General features: G+C 32.8%; 3 protein-coding genes across 3 annotated transcripts; 2 read left to right on the top strand and 1 right to left on the bottom strand.

Annotated features, from left to right (window-relative positions):
- The first annotated feature begins 224 nt into the window (after positions 1-224).
- On the top strand, positions 225-1,605 carry LOC120182798 (wound-induced basic protein). The gene is made up of 2 exons (XM_039187663.1): positions 225-383; positions 1,378-1,605. Exons 1-2 carry the CDS (start codon positions 313-315, stop codon positions 1,448-1,450), a joined length of 144 nt encoding a protein of 47 aa, XP_039043594.1. The 5' UTR covers positions 225-312; the 3' UTR covers positions 1,451-1,605.
- A 3,492-nt stretch (positions 1,606-5,097) lies between these two features.
- On the top strand, positions 5,098-7,484 carry LOC120183148 (galacturonosyltransferase 8-like). The gene is made up of 3 exons (XM_039187905.1): positions 5,098-5,513; positions 5,676-6,923; positions 7,199-7,484. The coding sequence occupies exons 1-3, from the start codon at positions 5,340-5,342 to the stop codon at positions 7,472-7,474; spliced, it is 1,698 nt and encodes a 565-aa protein (XP_039043836.1). The 5' UTR covers positions 5,098-5,339; the 3' UTR covers positions 7,475-7,484.
- A 7,045-nt stretch (positions 7,485-14,529) lies between these two features.
- Positions 14,530-16,733, bottom strand: LOC120182949 (dimethylnonatriene synthase-like). Its single transcript, XM_039187765.1, has 2 exons — positions 15,792-16,733; positions 14,530-15,192 (listed from the first exon to the last, which is right to left on the bottom strand). The coding sequence occupies exons 1-2, from the start codon at positions 16,722-16,724 to the stop codon at positions 14,545-14,547; spliced, it is 1,581 nt and encodes a 526-aa protein (XP_039043696.1). The 5' UTR covers positions 16,725-16,733; the 3' UTR covers positions 14,530-14,544.
- Positions 16,734-19,528: the final 2,795 nt, after the last annotated feature.

The raw sequence follows: 19,528 nt of genomic DNA, 5'->3' as shown, positions 1-19,528 counted from the left end.
GATGTTTAAATCGGCCATTTACAAACTAGAAGAAGTAGAGACAACGTGGAATAGGAAGTTCGCAAAATGTTAATGGGTCGGATCCCGAAAATGCATTAGTTGAAGGGCCAGGTCAATCATCCACTGAGAAGCCCAAAATGACCGAGTCATAGCAGTTTTATGGACGATGCCTGAAAAAAGAACCCACAAATACTAGAAGGTGTGAGATCGTGTTCAAGGTCTTAATAAACCCAAAATCCTCACCAAGCTAAGTTATTGAAGTTGTGAGAGTAGAGCGTGAAGATAAGCTAGCTAGGGTTTCCCTTGACAAAAATGATTTACGACGTCAATTCTCCTCTCTTCCGCTCATTCCTCAGCCAGAAGGGCGGCTCCTCCGACAAGAGGTTCTCTAACTCTCTCTTTCTTGTTATCTTTCGATGTGATTAGCGTGAACGATGACCGATTTGTTGGTTTTATGATTGTGAACGACATGAATCCGATGTTTATATTCGCTTGCTAATTGTTTTAAACGCTTAATAGAATCGTGCTTAATGGAACTCAGTGGTTGAGCTAGGATTTCTATATAGGACTAGGACCAAATACATATGCTAGTGCACGCCCATTTATATGAACATATTATAGTAAGTTTTACACATTACTTAAGGGGAAAATGGTTATGAAAGCAAAAGTTTTTAGCTTATTTAGAGACGCTACAGTTATATGAGTAAATCATTTTTGTAATGACAAAAGACTACTATTTCTAAACATATATTAACTTAAGAAATTATTGTTTATATGGATTTTGCGTTTTTAAAGATTGAATGTAGCTTAAATGTTGAACTTAGAGAATTTTTAATACCTTTTTAAAGATTAAATGGGTTAGAAAGTTGCAGATATAAATTGGAGCTTTGGACGCCTTCGCTTTAAAAAATTTTGCCCCTCTGGTTCCAACGTGATTCGGCCACTGTTGAAACTGGTGCTGCTAATTTCATAATAGTAGGACCCTTAACTTCTCGTCATTACTTTGTCTCATCCAACATAGGAAGCTTTTATTGCTCCTCTGTCACTATTTCCATGAACACTCACTGAAGCATGTTTCCTGGAAAGTTCTTTTTATCTGAGAAGAGTGACTAGTTTCCTTCCTTTAGGTGGTTGTGTTCACAATTTAGAGGAATGTTATTTTTTTGTTGTGGTAGTTTTGGTTTCCTAAACATTTTGAATTTCTTATTCCCCCTTCCATGTTTTTGTCCAATGTTTATATGATGATTTTCTTATGGATCTTTTACAACCTGCTACCTTCGGTTTTAACTTGACCTGCTGCAATCTTATCGTATGAGAAGTTATTGTTAAGATGGCATACTTTTGACATGTTGATGTAACTGTTGCTTGATCTTTCAGGAAAATGGAGGAGCAGAAGCCAAAGGAACAAAAACCCAAAGCCAATGAGAATAAGCCAATCATGACAGAGTAGTAGGTGCTTTTGGTTTAGGATTTAGTATGCTATAGAATGTGGGAGACGAGGGGGTATCGGATGTTTTAAAATTCTAAGATACTTGCTATGAAAACCCTAATTTGTTGTGAATGTTTCAAACTACCATAATTAATGGTTCTACACATATGCATTGAGATGGTAGCACACCCTCATGAAGTGTGTTGCACACTTGCCCATGGATTTAATGCAAAATGCTTCCATGCGTACCGTTTCTGATTATTACAGCATAACAAACTAAGTTTGAGCTCAGATGTGCAGAGGCAGATATCTGATCTGGATACAGTCTGCAGTAGCTTGGTCTCTGTGTTGCAAACAAAAACAGTGATGCTCCGTGAGCCTTACGATGAGGTTAGTTTAATGGATACCAGTGGATAATATGATCATTACTTCAACTCTAAACTAATCTTCTACATAGCTAATATGTTTATTCTATGGACTATAGCATTTTTTTTATTTAGATTCCTAAACTTTTTTCAGTCAATCTGGGTGTCTAATATTATAAACATTATCATTTTAAATGTCTCAACCATAACGGACGTTAAAAAAATATGTTAAGTGATATGTGTCACATTCAGGTAATTTTAAAAATTTTATTTTAAAAAAACTTAAAAATATTATTATATTTATAAAAACCCTAATTTCTTTAAAATTAAAAAGAACATAAATCCCTAAAATCTCTAACCTTAATCTTACCATCTCAATGTGATACATGTCACTTAATGGTTTTAACTTTAATCTTACCATCCCTAAAATCTCTAAATATTATTATTTTCAAAGTTTTAGGGTTTTTTAAGATTTGAGGAAATTTTAAGCCTTTTAATATATATATATATATGATTAAGTTTTTTATTTAAATAAAATTTTAAATTTATATAAATGTAATACATGTCACTTAGTGGTTTTAATGGTCCTTACGGTCGAGATATTTAAATGAATAACATTTTTAACATTAGAAACTTAAATTGATTGAAAAAAGTTTAGTCATCTAAACAAAAAATAATATAATTTAATTATTTTTATATTAAACTTTTCTTTTAGTCCCACACGTATTATAAGATTTGGTATTCAATTACTTTCCAAAAATCGGAGAAATAAACCCTTATTTCGAGAAGGGAACTAAATAAATTTTGTAGCTTTTAAATTTTAATTTGGTTAGTTTTCTTAATTTTAATTCAATCTTTAAATATATGTATAACTATAAAAATATCACATGACATTTTTATTGGTGGGAAGTATCTCGTTTTTTTTAACAGTGTTAACATTAAAGGCTTAGGGGATGGAAGTAGGGATGGTAGTAGGGATGGCAGTAGGGATGGTAGTAGGGATGGGATGGGATGGGACTTGAATTCGATGGGTTCTGATCTGATCCAATTGGGTCCGATTTTTTTTAAAAAAAAATCGGGGTCGGATCGGGTTTAAGGTGAAAAATACCCGAGTAATCTAAAAAATATATAATTTTATCTTATATATTTAGGAATAATTATAATAATATCCCTATATATATATATATATTTTCAATTAAGTCACTATTTTTATTGAATAAAAATATTTTTTTTATTATTTCGGGTCGATTCGAATTTTTAAGTTATATATCGGGTCGGGTGAAAACTTGTTTTGGTCGGATCGAGTCTGGGGTGGAGGACTCTTTGTTCTCGGATCGGGTTGGATAGACCAAAAACCTGACCCATGCCCATCCCTATATGGAAGTATATTTTCATGATCACTTCTGACAAAAAAAATGTTTAGAACAATGTGAGGAATGATGTAAAATTGAAGGATCATTTAATTAAGCCTTAATAGGTATATTGTCCCTTAAAAGTATACCCAAATATCAGTTTTGGCCTTTTAAGTTTGCTGTTATCAAGTGTCTCCTAAAGTTTTATTCGATCACCAATTTTCAGCTCCTTTGTCTAAGGCCATTAGAAAAAGAGATTTTTTACATTATTTTATTTGTTTTTGTTTTCGTGATCATCTCTCTACTCGAAAATTTTATGTGCATATATATATATATATAAATATATTAATATTTATATATTTGAATCTTAAGCTATACTTTATTCTTGATTTGGCCCTCCATTTATCACCCATCAATTTATTAAAAGGGTCTTGACATTTTCTTACGTTTGCAGTGAAAGGGGCCAAAAATAATGGCAGTATAAAGCTCTAAGAGTAATATAACCAAAAAAGAAAAAAACTTTAAGAGTCAAAATAGAAATTTAAGTATAATTCAAGGGGTAATTTGCTGGTTAAGCCTTTTATTAATAAGACTTAGACATTAATAAATTTAGGGCGAGCAAAAATTCATTTGACTTAACTCGAAAAAGTTTCAGGTCAACTCTGAGTTATAAAATATGATTCATCAACTTAAAATTTTTTTACTCGACTTGACTCAACTTGATCGAACGCTCACCCCTAGCCAAAAATGCACCCTGTATTTTTTAATTAATCACTGGTATTCGATTTATTGATCGACTAATCCAGATCGGGTATTGTAGAGGCCAGAGCGACCCTTCCTACCAGTTTGCTTCATTCACAAATGTGAGGGTTCAAACCACCGACATTACTTAAAAAAATATAGTGTTTCATCTCACTAGACCAATCATTTGTTGGTTATCCCATTTGTTTCTTTACTTGATAATTCTTGTTAACATAATTATTTAATTGGGTAAAGTACACAAATGGTTTCTCGACTATAGAATATATATTTTTTGAGTCTTTTGACTACTAAAAAGTATAAAATGATCACCTAACTATTTATATGTTATATTGTTAAAAGAATGACAATCGTCTGAGTTGTACGTTAATCTAATGATTGGGAAATGATAAAATTAGATTCTAGAATCGTTTGAGATGTATTTTATGGATCGAATCTCTATTTACGTTATGTAAACCTATTGAATGGCTCAATGAAATATTGTAAAAGGAGACTCGATCCATAAAATACATCTTAAAATAGTTTTGAGATCAGATTTTATCACATTATAGTCAACAAATTAAAGTCCAGCTCTGATAGTGTTCAAATTTTTAACAGAAAAGGACGGGTTTGGAACATATGAATAAATGGGTGACTATTTTGTAGTTTTTAATAATTGGGAGACACAATTAAGTAGTATCCTATAATTTGGAGATCATTTGTACTTTACCCTATTTAATTTAATTTATATATTATCTATCTATCTATCATATGTCGGTGCCATGTATAAATGCAAATATGAAACATCTTCATCATAGTTGCCTAATTGGACCATACTTTGATCTTTCTAAAGTAAATGCCGGTTTTGACCTTTACATGCTTAGGAATTTAGTTTCTTGCCTTTAATTAATATAAATATACGTGCATTTTGCTATAAACTGCTTTTGAAAATCTAAATTTTATATAGTGAAAAAGTATTCAGTGTAAATCACTTGGTTTGGGGTTGGATAACAAATGGGTGGTTGCCTTCCACTTGGGTTACAAAACATATATGTCCAAATGTTTGGAACACATTTGATTTGTCATTTATGAAGGTTGCTTTGTCTCCAACTCTGTCCGTTAATTACTCTCGTTCACGACTATCCTAATCAAACCGACACGTTTCTACCTCAAAACAAAATGAGATCCTTCACATGGGATCCTCGTTGCCGGCAAATTCCAAGTAGCACGCACCTAGCCTTAGCTCAACACCGACTAAAACGAAATCACAGCCGTTGATCTCCCGAAACCCATACCCTTATCATAATCTCTCAATCAGCGGAAAGTGGAAGTCTCCCAAACTTGGAGGCCAAAACCAACACAAACTACATCAGCGAGTGAAGAGAGTGCGGTTTTGTTTTGGCCAGCGTCTTCCCATTTTCTTGATTGTTTGTGCGCCGGTGATTGATCGGAAAGATGGCAAATCCCCGTACAGCAAGAAGCGACGGCAGCGGTGGGTCACTGTTCGGAGGTTTGGGATCTACGCTTAGATTATTGGCTTCCGCGATTACGGTTGCAGTCTGTTTCTTCTTTGTTCTGTCGTTCTTCTTCACTTCCCACTCTCACTCTCCTCATCTCCAAACCAACTTTGTAAGTTGTAACTAACTTTCCCCTTATTTTTAACTGAAAATTAACTCCACTCTTCTTCGGCTCATTTTGTTCGTTATAACATTAGTTAAAGAGGGAAAGTATATGGGGTGTGAATATTGCCGGGATGACTGATGGAACGGTGTCGTTTCTTTGTGTTTATAGGATTTCCCCACTGGTTCCTTTGGAATTGGATCCACGAGGAGGTCCGTTTTGGCGCTTAAATCGGATCCGCTCAAGCCCCGACTGGATCAGATCCAGAAGCAAGCCGACGACCACCGCTCTCTTGTCCTTGCTTACGCCTCTTACGCTCGTAAATTAAAGCTTGAAAACTCAAAACTCGTTAGGGTTTTCGCTGATCTATCACGAAACTACACGGATCTCATTAACAAACCATCGTATCGGGCTCTCTTCGAGGCCGATTCACTCTCCATTGATGAGTCGGTGCTCCGGCAATTTGAGAAAGAAGTCAAAGAGAGGATTAAAGCCACCCGCCAAATGATATCGGAAGCCAAGGAATCTTTTGATAACCAACTCAAGATCCAGAAATTGAAAGATACGATCTTTGCTGTCAACGAGCAGCTGATGAAAGCAAAAAAGCAGGGCGCATTTTCCAGCCTTATTGCTGCCAAATCAATCCCTAAAAGCTTACATTGTTTGGCGATGAGATTGATGGAGGAACGGATCTCTCGTCCTGAGAAATATACGGATGAAGGGAAGCGGATTCCTCCAGAATTTGAGAACCCTAAGCTTTATCATTATGCCATTTTTTCTGATAATGTACTTGCAGCATCGGTGGTGGTGAATTCAGCCACGAAGAATGCCAGAGAGCCATGGAAACACGTTTTCCATGTGGTGACCGATAAGATGAATCTCGGAGCAATGCAGGTTATGTTTAAATTGAAAGATTACAATGGTGCACATATCGAAGTTAAGGCAGTTGAGGATTATAAGTTTTTGAATTCATCTTATGTTCCAGTGTTAAGACAATTAGAATCCGCGAACTTGCAGAAGTTTTACTTTGAGAACACGCTTGAGAATGCCACTAAAGATACAACTAACATGAAGTTCAGGAACCCCAAGTATTTGTCTATTTTGAATCACTTGAGGTTTTATCTACCTGAGATGTACCCCACATTGCATAGGATTCTTTTCCTGGATGATGATATTGTTGTGCAAAAGGATTTGACAGGGTTGTGGAAGATCGATATGGATGGGAAAGTGAATGGGGCGGTGGAGACTTGCTTTGGGTCTTTCCATAGATATGCGCAGTACATGAATTTCTCGCATCCTTTGATTAAGCAGAAGTTTAATCCCAAGGCATGTGCTTGGGCTTATGGGATGAATTTCTTTGATTTGGATGCTTGGAGGAGGGAAAAATGTACCGAAGAATATCATTACTGGCAGAATCTGGTAAGCTTTACTAACCACTCTTTAGCAGTTCGATCAATTTATTATGCCATGCTTGTGCTGTTTTTGGTGCTTGATTTTTTCCGTGATGATGCCACTTCTTTTCGTAGTCTAGCTTGTAGCTTGATTGTCCTGTTTCAAAGCTTAAAGCATATGAAATGAGAATGAAACTGTGGAATGCCTGCAGTAATTGTTTAGGATGTTGAATTACGTTGTACTTTATGGTTGCCTGTTGAAATTGGGTTATAGATAATTGATGGATAACTGGCATTTTGCAGAACGAGAACCGGACCCTGTGGAAATTGGGAACGTTGCCTCCCGGTTTGATCACATTTTACTCAAATACGAAACCACTACACAAGTCTTGGCATGTACTTGGCCTCGGCTACAATCCAAGCATTAGCATGGATGAGATCAGCAATGCCGCGGTGGTGCACTTCAATGGGAACATGAAGCCATGGCTTGATATTGCCATGAACCAGTTCAAGCCTCTTTGGACCAAGTATGTCGACTATGATTTGGAGTTTGTCCAGGCATGCAATTTCGGTGTCTGAATAAAACGTATTCGTTGATACTGGTAACATGCATCAAATCTAGGTTTACAGCAAGAATTTCATCTCACCGTCTGCATTTTCTTAGACGTTAAAAATCAAGTGTCCGTATTACGCGTGGAAGAAAATTAGTATCTATTCTTTAGTGTAGCATACTTTATATTAATGTAAGAATTTCTTGGTTTAACAGTTATTCTTCAATGTTTAGATTATCCTGCAATGATCACAGAGTTTTGTTGGTTGTTGTCGAAATCACTATTTGATTCGGTAGTTGAACCAAAATCAATGTCGATTATGTAGTTGAACCAAAATCAATGTCGATTATGTTTAATAATAAGTAGGATAAATTACATTTTTAGTACCTAAATTATCTGTTAATTCATTTTACTCCCTAAATTTTTAATTTTTTAAAACTATATCTAGCGTTTAGTTTTCGTTTCATATAGTGCCCATCCTGGTAAATTACATCATTTATCACTCAACTATCTTCTCACTCTTACTTTAGTATTAAAGTTTAAAAATTTTCAATTTAACTATTCAATTTTCAAATTGCTTCTATTTTAATCACTCTAATTAATTTTATTAATAATTTTTGTTATATGATATTTTATATTAGTTAGAGTGATTAAATTAGGAGTCATTTGAAAATTAATTAATTAAATTAAAGAATTTAAACCTTAGTGACTTTAATAAGAGTGAGAAGATAGTTGAGGTATGAATAATGTAATTTATCAAAAAAAAATGTATCACATGCAAATCACCCATTAAGTTGTTAAGTTTTTAATTGTGAGGTATTAAAATGAAATAAAAATTAAATGTTAGATATGATTTTGAAAAAATTGAAAGTTTAAATATTAAAATGGATCAAAATTGATAGTTTAAATACTAAAAACATAATTACCCTAATGAATATTAAGAGTGCTTTTTAATTTTTTTTTCATATTTCTATATAATAATAAATAAAATAATTGATATTATTAAAATCATTTTATTAAGTGAGCACTTTAAATTACTATGCATAATATATAATATTATTAGGATCATATGTGAGGTCCATATCAGTATTTTAATACTAAAATAATATTTTTCTGATTAATTTGTGGTAAATATTAGGTAATATCTGTTCAAAAATAACTCTTAATCATTTGACAATTAATACTCACATCTTTGACATTTTTAGTGCTTGAATCCAATATCTCAAGGAATAATAATAATTTTTTTTACAATTAAGATCGTTTGGTTCGTGGAAAAAAAAACTCTCTTGACTTTATAGTTCTTCAAAATTAAAAAATAGTTTTTTAATAATTTAATTTTTTAGTATATTATTATAATTAGATTCTTGATATAAAAGAAATTTAAAATTGGATTAATATTTAAATTAAATGAAATGGTATTTATTATTTAATAATAACGTAATGAAAATTTTATAATCTATAAGCTGATTCGTTATAAAATAATAATTTTATTTATCTTGCTCATTTTAAATGTTTGCTTAGCGTGAGTGTACCCTATTACAAATGTTACATACGTGGACGTTTATGTAAACATTCTATTTTTTTTTGAAGTGATTTATAACATTTTAAATAAATTCTGTTTCTAATTAAATAAATAACAATATCTTATCAAGAGAACATATATTATTTGAAGTTTAAATTTGCGTTGGATAAAATATTGATTTTTTTTTTACTTTTTTTGTTTAAATTTAATTAATAATTATACATAAAATGTTTAACAAAAATATGTTGAATAATTTACTTAAATATATTTATAATATAATAAAAAAGTATATATTTAGATTTATTTGATAATTATATCTGTCGGAACCGTCTTTCGGTTGGGCCCGGAATCGGGCTTCGACGTAGATTAAATGGATTAGAGTCACCACCAATAATTTATTTTAAAGCAAATAGGTCGACCAGATACCTTATTTCTTACCTGATCTACGTCTTACCAGTGATATGTCGGATTCGGGAGTCGGTTACAGTCAAGGAAGGGTTAGCACCCTTGAACTGCCCTTTCAGTACTATGTAATTTCCAGTTGTTTTAAATTAAGAAAGTTGTAAGTTTAACTTAAAAGGTAAAATAACGAGACAAAAGTTATCGCTGATTGATTTAAAAGTGAACCCTTAAGAAATCAAGAAATGTGTTACACAGGATGAAAAGTATGATCAAATTAAAATAAAAATGCATAAATATGAAAATAATAAACAAAACAAAAAAATAAAAATAAATGGTAAAATAAATGAAGATGAAAAAAACAAAATAAATAAAATGGTAGAAATAAAAAAAATAAAAAAATGAATAAAATAAAATAGAAATGAAATATATATATATATATATATATAATGTTTAAACAAAATAATAATAATAGGAAATAAAATGAAAATGAAATAATAATAATAATAATAATAATAATAATAATAATAATACATATATACGTGTATATATATATAGATAAATAATAATAATAATAGCATAAGGATTAAACTGAATAAAAAGCAAATTATGTGGCCAAATTAAAAAGAAAATCGAAATTAGAGATCAATTCAAAGCAAAGTTGAGGTCAAAATAAAGGTATTTAAGACGCAGGGGGACGAGATTGTAGTTTTCCCATTTATGCTTCAAAACACGCAGATCCCAGGGTTTATGGGTTTGGCTTAATTTCTCATTTTCTTCTTAAAAAAAATGAAATCCCTACCCTCAAAACAAATGCTCTCCTCTGTTCTTCATTCTTAAGTACCAACTCTCGCCTTGGAAACCCAGAACACGGCCGACGAGCGGCCACCGTCATCGGCGGCGAAACACAGAAAAAAATATATTTTTTAAAAAAGCTTTTTCCTCCTCTACTCAAAAACAGAGTTGGTTTCTTCAAAAACCCTTGGAAATGCGTAGATCTAAGAAAAATGTTTCGAAAATAAGGGCCTCATTCTGTTCATTGGCCATAATTTTTGTTTCTTTCGAGCAAAACCAACAAGGCAACCACGCATGCAAAGAAGAATCGGCTGAACTAAAGGTGAAAAGGTATTACCTTTCTTTATTTCTTTCTTTTCTAACGTTTACAAGCCTTTGATCTTGCGTATTTTGAGTATTCCGCGTGTAATCTCTGGGTATTTTCGTGTGTATTTGTGCCTAGTATTCGTGTGAAAATTTCCCCGTGATTTTTTTTATCTCCCCAACACAATATGGATTACATTGTATTTATAGCCTACACATATCCTATTTTAGTCATAGAATCCTATTCAAACTGAAATTTATTGTTTGAATGCTTGTTGGTTGCTTGGAACCCACGACCGTTGCTTGTGGTCGAGAGAATCGGGCGTTGTTGAGCAGTTGGTGAGGCGTGGATCATGAGGAGTCCTCGGTCAACTTGTTCCGCTGATGGAGATGTTCGGTTGACCACAAAAACGGTGCTATAACACCCGAAACCCTAATCTGCCTTCTTGTTAGGTCAAACACAAGTGGGCCAATAGGGTTTATAAATATTTGTTGGGCCTTTAAATGTAACATAAAACCCGAATTAATGAAAAAAATATATATTTATATAATATAGTTTAAAAATAATATTATATAATATTAACGGTCAAAATTCAGTGTCTTCAACTGCCCCTCTTTTCTAATTATCGTGTAACGAAAATAGAGCAAAAATTAAAAGACACAAATTTCGTCCTTATCGAATGCCCTCCATCGTAGAGTTGAAATCTGATATTAAGAACGATTTGTTGATTTGGATCACGAAATGACTCCCTTGTCGTGAGGTTGAGTCAAAACTGGAAAACTCTGAGCACGAAATCCTTCATCATGAAGTTGAAATCGAACTCAGAGTATTAGAAAGTAGTTCCTGGACTCCACCATGTGGTTGATGCGGCATCGAGCTGAATAGAATCAAACTCGTCAGTTTTGATAAATAACCCTTCTTGCCTTGAGCTATGTTGTAAATTTGATTTGCCTCTGATTTGAATGACATGATTCAGATGATGCTTCAAGAGAAGTTATCTCAAAAGAGACAGAATTCGTTTCAAGGGAAACGATCTCAAAGATATTTGTTGTTTCATGAGAAACGGTCTCAAGGTAAACAAAATTTTGTTTTAAGGGAAATAAATTCAAAGATTTTGTGTTTCAAAAGAAACCGTCTCAAGGGAGACAAAATTTTTCAAGAGAAACAGTCTCGAGAGAGACGAAATTTGTTTAAAGGAAAACAAATTAAAAGATTTTGTTTCAAGGGAAACTGTCTCAAGAGAGACAAAAAAGTTTAAGAGAAAATGTCTCAAGAGAGACAAAATTTGTTTTAAAAGAAATTGTTTCAAGGGAGACGAGATTTGTTTCAAGGAAAACAAATTCAAAGATTTTGTTTCAAGGGAAACTGTCTTAAGAGAGACAAAAATTTTTAAGAGAAAATGTCTCAAGAGAGACAAAATTTGTTTATAAAAGAAACTGTCTCAAGAGAGACAAAACTTTGTTTCAAGGAAAACAAATTCAAAGTTTTTGTTTCAAGGGAAACCGTCTCAAGAGAGACAAAAAATTTTTTAAGAGAAAATGTCTCAAGAGAGACAAAATTTGTTTCTAAAAGAAACTGTCTCAAGAGAGACAAAACTTTGTTTCAAGGAAAACAAATTCAAAGTTTTTTGTTTCAAGGGAAACCGTCTCAAGAGAGACAAAATTTGTTTTAAGAGAAAATGTCTCAAGAGAGACAAAATTTGTTTTAAGAGAAACCGTCTCAAGAGAGACAAAACTTTGTTTTCAGTAAATTAGTCTTGAGCGAGGCGACCCCTTGTTTCGAGAGAAACAATCTTAAAGGTGATCGATAATCTGCTTGTTCATGCATGTTAAGGAAATCCTTTCAGAAGCTTTAATCATTGACTTAAGGAAGTCAAATCTGCGGATGGCATGTTTGTTGTGACACTAAATCACTTTATCAGGCACGATATTCTTCTTCGTGAAGTTGAAATCGTGGATGGCTCATTCGCTGTGAAATTGAGCTTTTAATTGGACGTTCTTCGTTGTGAAGTTCATATCTACACTTGTAAATTGCACTTCTTTTGAGTTCAATATCCTCCACTCTGAAGTTGAAATTGACTCTAGCATGAATCTACAAAATTATGCACATATGTGATGCTATGGATGCGATGCTCTTATGTATGCCTAAAATGTATATGCAAAACATGTTATTTTAGGGTTTGGATAGAAATCTCAATCCCTGGTTGTCAGACTTGATGACTCTTGATGCTGGAATCTTGAATTTTTTATTCTTGATCTTGGATTCTTCAATATGCTTAAAACAGAATGTTGATCGTTGAAGGGAATAATTGCGTGAGCAGTCTTCATTCTCTCAGTTTGTCTTCATTTCCACCAGGGTGTACTCTTGCAAACCTCAACCTAAGACAATTTATTTTCTTTACTCCAATAAATTTTGCCCCAAAAATTTGGCTTATCCTGCCCCAGTTTCAATATTGAGCTTCGGAGAAATATTCGTTGATTTCCAAGACATGCTTCCAGAGAACTCATCTTGTTTAAAAATGCTTTTTCCTTTGAATTTTCAAAATTTTGAAAAATATCAAAAGGAGTTTTGAGAAATATTGCCTCCTTCTAGGTTTCACAATTGAAGCAATCATAAAACCGAAGTTCATTGGATATCAAAAGAATCAAATGCTCATTTAATCTTTGATAGCTGCAAACCTTTGACAAATATCAAGATCGAAAAGTTGGTTGAGAGGTGGGTTATTAAGGTTTGTTTCATTGATTCGGTCATCGTGAAGATCATGGCATACCCTTTTCTTGATTTGACATTTTGATTGGAGGCGAAAAAAATGACACAATTAGCATAATCAATGGCTAGACCTTTCAGAATAATTTTGTTTCAGTTCTATGAAATCTTCCATTTGTTCAAGTTTTGTAAGCTCTTCTAACAAAGGTAGTGTAGAAATATCGATCTAAAAATGAGATTCTTGAGTGCTCGTGTGAATTTGACTATAACAGGTGTTCGTTAACTCCCTTAGTCCATTTTTACCGAAACTCCTTATTTAAATTTGTCATTAAATGACTAGCTGAATCCATAAAGCCGGAGCATGTTCGTTAAAATAATGAAATTACATCAGTAGTCCTAAGCTACTTAGGTTTCAAAATTCGAACTCCAAAATTTATCATGTATTTAATTTAGTCTCTACCTTCATTGATATTTAAAATATAAATAATAAAAGAAAAAAAATTGAGAATTTGGTAAATGAACGTGTTTGTATCTATGCATGGTTCATTTATTAAATGAACAAAATTTCTTTCACACTTATTTATTTAACTAAATAAATGAATCTTATACAAATAATTCACTAACATTATGTTGAATTGCACCCATACCAGTCTATACATATTTAATTGGTAAAATATCTCATGCACCCGTACCAGTCTATACATATTTAATTGGTAAAATATCTCATGCACCCGTACCCGTCTATACATATTTAATTGGTAAAATATCTCAGGAATGTTATACTCTTGTATATGGAATGACTAAGGGATTGTTTGTTTATTTCAGAATGATTAAGCGTTGATTGATTAAGCGCTGAATGATTTAGAGGTTCTGTATGAATTAGCTCTGAATATGACATAGTATTTGATAATGGCTCTGAATCATTCAGAATGTACTTCTGTGCTGAATTATTCAGCACTGTTTTGCTGAATCAGTCAGCACTGAATCATTCAGAGATGCGAAACAAACATGCTGAATGCTGAACGGTTCAACATTCAACGCTGAATGATTTCATTAAGAGACAAACAAACAACCCTAAGTTAGAACCATATGATGACACTTGGGCAGTCCTTCAATTTTTGGCTGCTCGTGATAAGTATAGTTTGTTTTCGGTTTCTACTGATGCAATATAGATTACTGGCTTTGGCCTACTTTTTCACTCAAAAAAAATATTTGAAAGTCTTTTCAAGTAATTACAAGCATAATTTCTTTACTTTTATTATCATTTCACTTACACCCGTCAGTAGACGAGAATTTTATTGATAAAGATATTGCAGCTTTAGCAAGTAAAAATATAAGATTAGGTTCACATATGCATAAAAAAGCTAAATCTCTAGTACTTTTTTATGTCTTGAAGTCCCTCGTAAAGTTCCGAATGCAGGCGTGGGGTGAGGACAACTTCAAGAGGATTCAACTTGGGTAGGGCAAGCCCTAAGCCTTCTTCCATATCCACAGCCATCCCATCGATTGTCCTAATGTCAAATCCCTGAATCAATTTAGCCACCGTCAAGTGAACCACTTGCAGTCCGAACGTCATTCCAGGGCACGATCTTCTACCGGAGCTAAACGGCATGTACACGAAATTCTGACCCCTGACATCCAAATGAGCATGTGTTGTCATAAACCTCTCTGGCTGGAACAAATCGGCGTTTTCCCAAACCCGTGGGTCTCGATGTAGTTTCCAGATGTTGACGATTAAACGAGTCCCTTTCGAGACATCGTAGCCGGCGATGCGACAGTCTTGTGTTGCCTCGCGGATTCCAGTGATGGGACCTGGTGGGTATAAGCGTAGGGTTTCCTTGACAATGGCTTGTAGGTATTTGAGGTTCTTAATGTCTGATTCCTCCACCCACCTTTCGGTTCCGACTTGGTGCTCCAGTTCTTCTCGAGCAGCTTTTACAACATTTGGGTGATTGAGTAGCAAAGAAAGTGCCCATGTGATCGTCACTGATGTGCTTTCTCCTCCCGTCAGTGTAAGAATCTGCACTCAATAATAGAGTTTCAATTCCAAATAAAAATAAGCATATTATAAAATAAAAAAAGAAATCTTAATATTTAACAAAATAATCATTTTAATCTTTATTTTTTAAGAACTCTCACGTCTAACATTTCGTTTTTTAACAAAGTATTTTCTAATTAGATAAAAATTATTAATTGATTAACGGTCTATGTTTATTGTGGACTTGATAAGTCTTATATGCTTCACCTATCCTAAAATTGTTAGTTGATTGAGGGTGAATGTTGACGTTATGTTAATATTTAAAAAAAATATTAGGTTTGAAAGAAGTCATGACTTTAGGACCATAGAATTCCTAATGTTTGACTGAATAATCACTTTGACCCATATTTTTTTAGAGTATTTTGATATCAACGATTCATTTTATAATAAAAATGTCTAACCATTTGTTCACTAGCAATTTTTATTTATAAAGGATATTTTTGTCCCAAAATGAAACGTTAGAGAAAGATGTTCGAAAAGAAATGAACATGGGTCACAATGACAATGACTATTATAATAAATGTTGAGGACTAATTTTAAAATTATGCCCTAAAACTGTTTGTTTAAATATGAATTGTTACCATTGTTGTCGCTTTTACAATGGTATCGCGAGTATGCCCTGAGATTACAGTTTCCTCCGGCAGGTGATTTAACATGACGTCCATGAAGTCACTTTCACAGGTATCCTGGTTTTCCTTTCTTCTCTTGAGATGCTCATCGAGCCAAGCACTGATTAGCGAGTCAACTTCTTTGGCTGTTCGCTTCATGGAACGTATATGCCCTTGAATATCAACGCATCCAAGGCCCGGCAGCGCATCCGCCAACATGAAAACGCCGAACAGATAAATCGCTTTCTTTATAGCTTTCTCATACCGCCACGGCTCGCTGTTTTTATCGGCGCAAGTACTACCGGAAAATCGCTTTCCAACGAGCATCCTAAGGATTATGTTGAACGTGAACTGTTCCAACGCCTCGCTGATAGTCACCATTTCGGCGCAATTCTCAGCACCCTTTCGTGAAAGATCATACAAGTCTTTGATAAAGTAGTCCATCTCGGAGAAACGTATGTGCTTTAGCTTCTCCAAACGGTGGCTCGAAAGAAGCTCAATGGTGACCATCTTTCGGATATTACGCCAATATTCCCCGTATGGGGCGAGGGCAAAGATGGCGTTGTTGTAGCCCATATGCCGCCCGCCCGCGGTGTTGGCTCTAGTGGCCAGAGTTAGGTCATTGGTGGTGAAGCAGTCTTTGGCTATTTCCCAGCTGCTTACCACCAAAACTCGGTGAATTCCGAGTTTGAGTGAGAAGAGTGGGCCGCATTTGTCCGCCATTGTAGCTAGCTTCTTGCAGGCTGTTTCTTTCTCACTTAGGAGATGGAGGTGGCCGATCAGTGGCAATGAGCCAGCAGGTTCGGGAATACCATTTTTCTTGGGATTTTTGGGTGTTAGTTTGGAGAAAATATATAGAAACATCAACAAGGATGCAATTGATTGGAGAAAAGTGTAAAGATCCATGGTGATTGTTGCAGGGTTTGCTATTCAACTTTTATGTTCTTAGACTACGTTTTTTTATAGCGAGGAACGTGGAACAAAAATCTTCTATGTGCCCCACCACTATAAATTTTGAGAAATTATTAAATAAATGAACAGAATTCCTCTACCTCACATTGTGCCCCTTACAATGCCCCACCTATAATTTTAGGACAAGAAAACTACAGGTTTTATTTCATTGATTTCACAATTAAAATGTGAATATTTTTATAATAATTTTTATAGATTAAATATTTTTAATATAAAGTACTGGTTCCTCGATTATCGAATATTACTTTATTGAGTATTTTGACTATTAAAAGTTATAAAATAATCCTCTGACTATAGGACGTTACTTTCTTAAGTCCCCGACTATTAAAAATTACAAAAATGATCATTTGACTATTCATTGTATTCCAAACTTGTCTTTTTCGTTAAAAATTTGATGGTAGTTTGAGTAGGACATTCACCTGCTGACTAGGATATGATAATATTTGAGATTCTAGGTTCATATTATATTATATCTCAGTAAACAAGTTAATGTCCAATTCAAACTAACATCAACTTTTTAATAGAAAATGGCAAGTTTGAAATACAATGAATAGTTGGGTGACATTTGTAACTTTTAATAGTCAGAGAACTTAAAAAAAATAATGACTTATATTCGGTAAACCATTTTATAATTTAATAGTCAAAATACTCAATAAAACAACACTTTATAGATAGGAGACCATTCATGTACTCTACCCTAATTTTATAATAATTTAAATGCATAAATCAATATACTGTTATATTAGAAAATTTACGGTAATCTATAAATTTTAGGGTAAACTACATAAATGACCACATAACTAAGGGTCGGGTCACGAAATGACCATCATTTTCAAATTTGCATCTATATGACCATTGAATTATTTAAATGGTTTCAATATAGTCACCTGCCGTTAACATTTAACAGAAGTGTTTATATGGAAGTTAATAAAATTGGTATAATTAGGGTGCGGGTCCTTGTAAAGTTACATATTTAGGGCGTCGACACCATGCTTTGTTTTCTTCCATTTTGGCCACTACTTGTATATGATTTGTTTCCTTAGATTTTCATTTAATGCAATTTGATCCTGCTTTTTTTTTTAATTTGTCTAATGCCTCAACTTGAGCATTAACTTTAAAATCTTTTATTCTAGTCATGTATTAAATTTATAGATTAAATCCCCTAGATTTTAGAATTAATCAATTTGATCACCAAGATCAACTTTAATTCATAATTAGGTCCTAATTTTAATTTAATATAATAAATTAATTTCTTCAATCAAATTGTGATACTTTTCACCTTTTGTATAATGCAATTTAATTAATTTTTAATCCAATCAAAAGGTGACACATTTCACCTTTTTGAATTGATAAATGAAGATGCGTTTTGATAAATTTTTAATTCTCACACTTATTATTGAGATAATACATATGTTATAAGGCAAAAACTTAAAAGATTATATATGTATTATAGCTAATGATAAAAAAAATAAAAACGGATAGGTGAGAACTTACATCTAGGTCAATTGAAAATATGATAACGCTTAAATCACTAAAATAAATCTTATAGTTTATTTATAATTGATTTAATATTTCAATATTTTAAAAGTAAATTTATTGTTATCGTATTTATTCTTTAATGATTATATATATAAAATCATTAAAATATAATTTAATATTCAAATTATAATCATAAGAAAACTATTAAAGATTCAAATCATAAATTTATCTTTTGATTTTAAATTGTGCTCGCGAGTTTGGGTATAGGGATGGGCATGGGACCCAAACCCAACGGGTTCTAACCAGACCCGATCCGATCGAGTTGGATTTTTTTTTTAAAAATTGGGTTCAGGTTCGGTTTGGATAGTGTTTTTTAGGATTATGTTCGGGTCAGGTCGGGTTTGGGTGTAGGGTGAAAAATACTCGATCTGACCCGACACGAAAAAATTATAATTTTACCTTACTATTTAGGGATAATTGTAATAATACCCCTCTATATATTATTTTATTTCAATTAAATCTCTATTTTTATTAAATAAAAATAATATTTTTAAATAAATATGTTGTTTTGAGTCGGGTCGGGTTCAGATTTTATCTCAAATATTAGGTAGGGTTCGGATCAGGTGAAGGATTTATAATTTTTGGGTTGGGTCGGGTAGACCGAAAATCTGACCTAACCTGACCCGACACATGCTCATCCCTATGCAGGTATGTTAAATAAAATTTTAATTTAATTTTAAATATAATTTCATATATATAATCATTAATAAATAAATTTAAGATAAATTTAATTTAAAAATATTAATATCTTAAATTAATTATAAATAATATATTAGATTTTTTAGCAATTTAAGTGTTATCATATTCTCAATTGGCCTAGATTTAAGTTCTCACTTGTCTATTTTTATTTGTATCATTAACTATAATATATAATATATGAAAATATTTTCATTGATTCCAAAATATATATAAAATAATATTAGCTATAATCTATAAATTTAATACATGACTACAATCAAATATTTTAAAGTTAATGCTCAAATTAAGGCATTAAACAAATTAAAGATAGAATCAGGGTTAAATTGCATTAAATGAAAATCAAAGGAAACACATCATATACAAGTAGTGACCAAAATGAAAGAAAACAAAGTAGGGTGCCAGTTCTACGAATACATAACTTTACAAGGACTTGCACCCTAATTATATCAATTTTGTTAAATGCCACGTAAACGCTTCCGTTAAATGTTAACGACAGGTGA

Source organism: Hibiscus syriacus, unplaced genomic scaffold (genome assembly GCF_006381635.1).
Source record: "Hibiscus syriacus cultivar Baekdansim isolate YM2019G1 unplaced genomic scaffold, ASM638163v2 tig00112738_pilon, whole genome shotgun sequence".
NCBI lineage: Eukaryota > Viridiplantae > Streptophyta > Magnoliopsida > Malvales > Malvaceae > Hibiscus > Hibiscus syriacus.
Note: the sequence above shows the minus strand (reverse complement) of the source record. Positions and strands in the feature narration are given on the sequence as shown.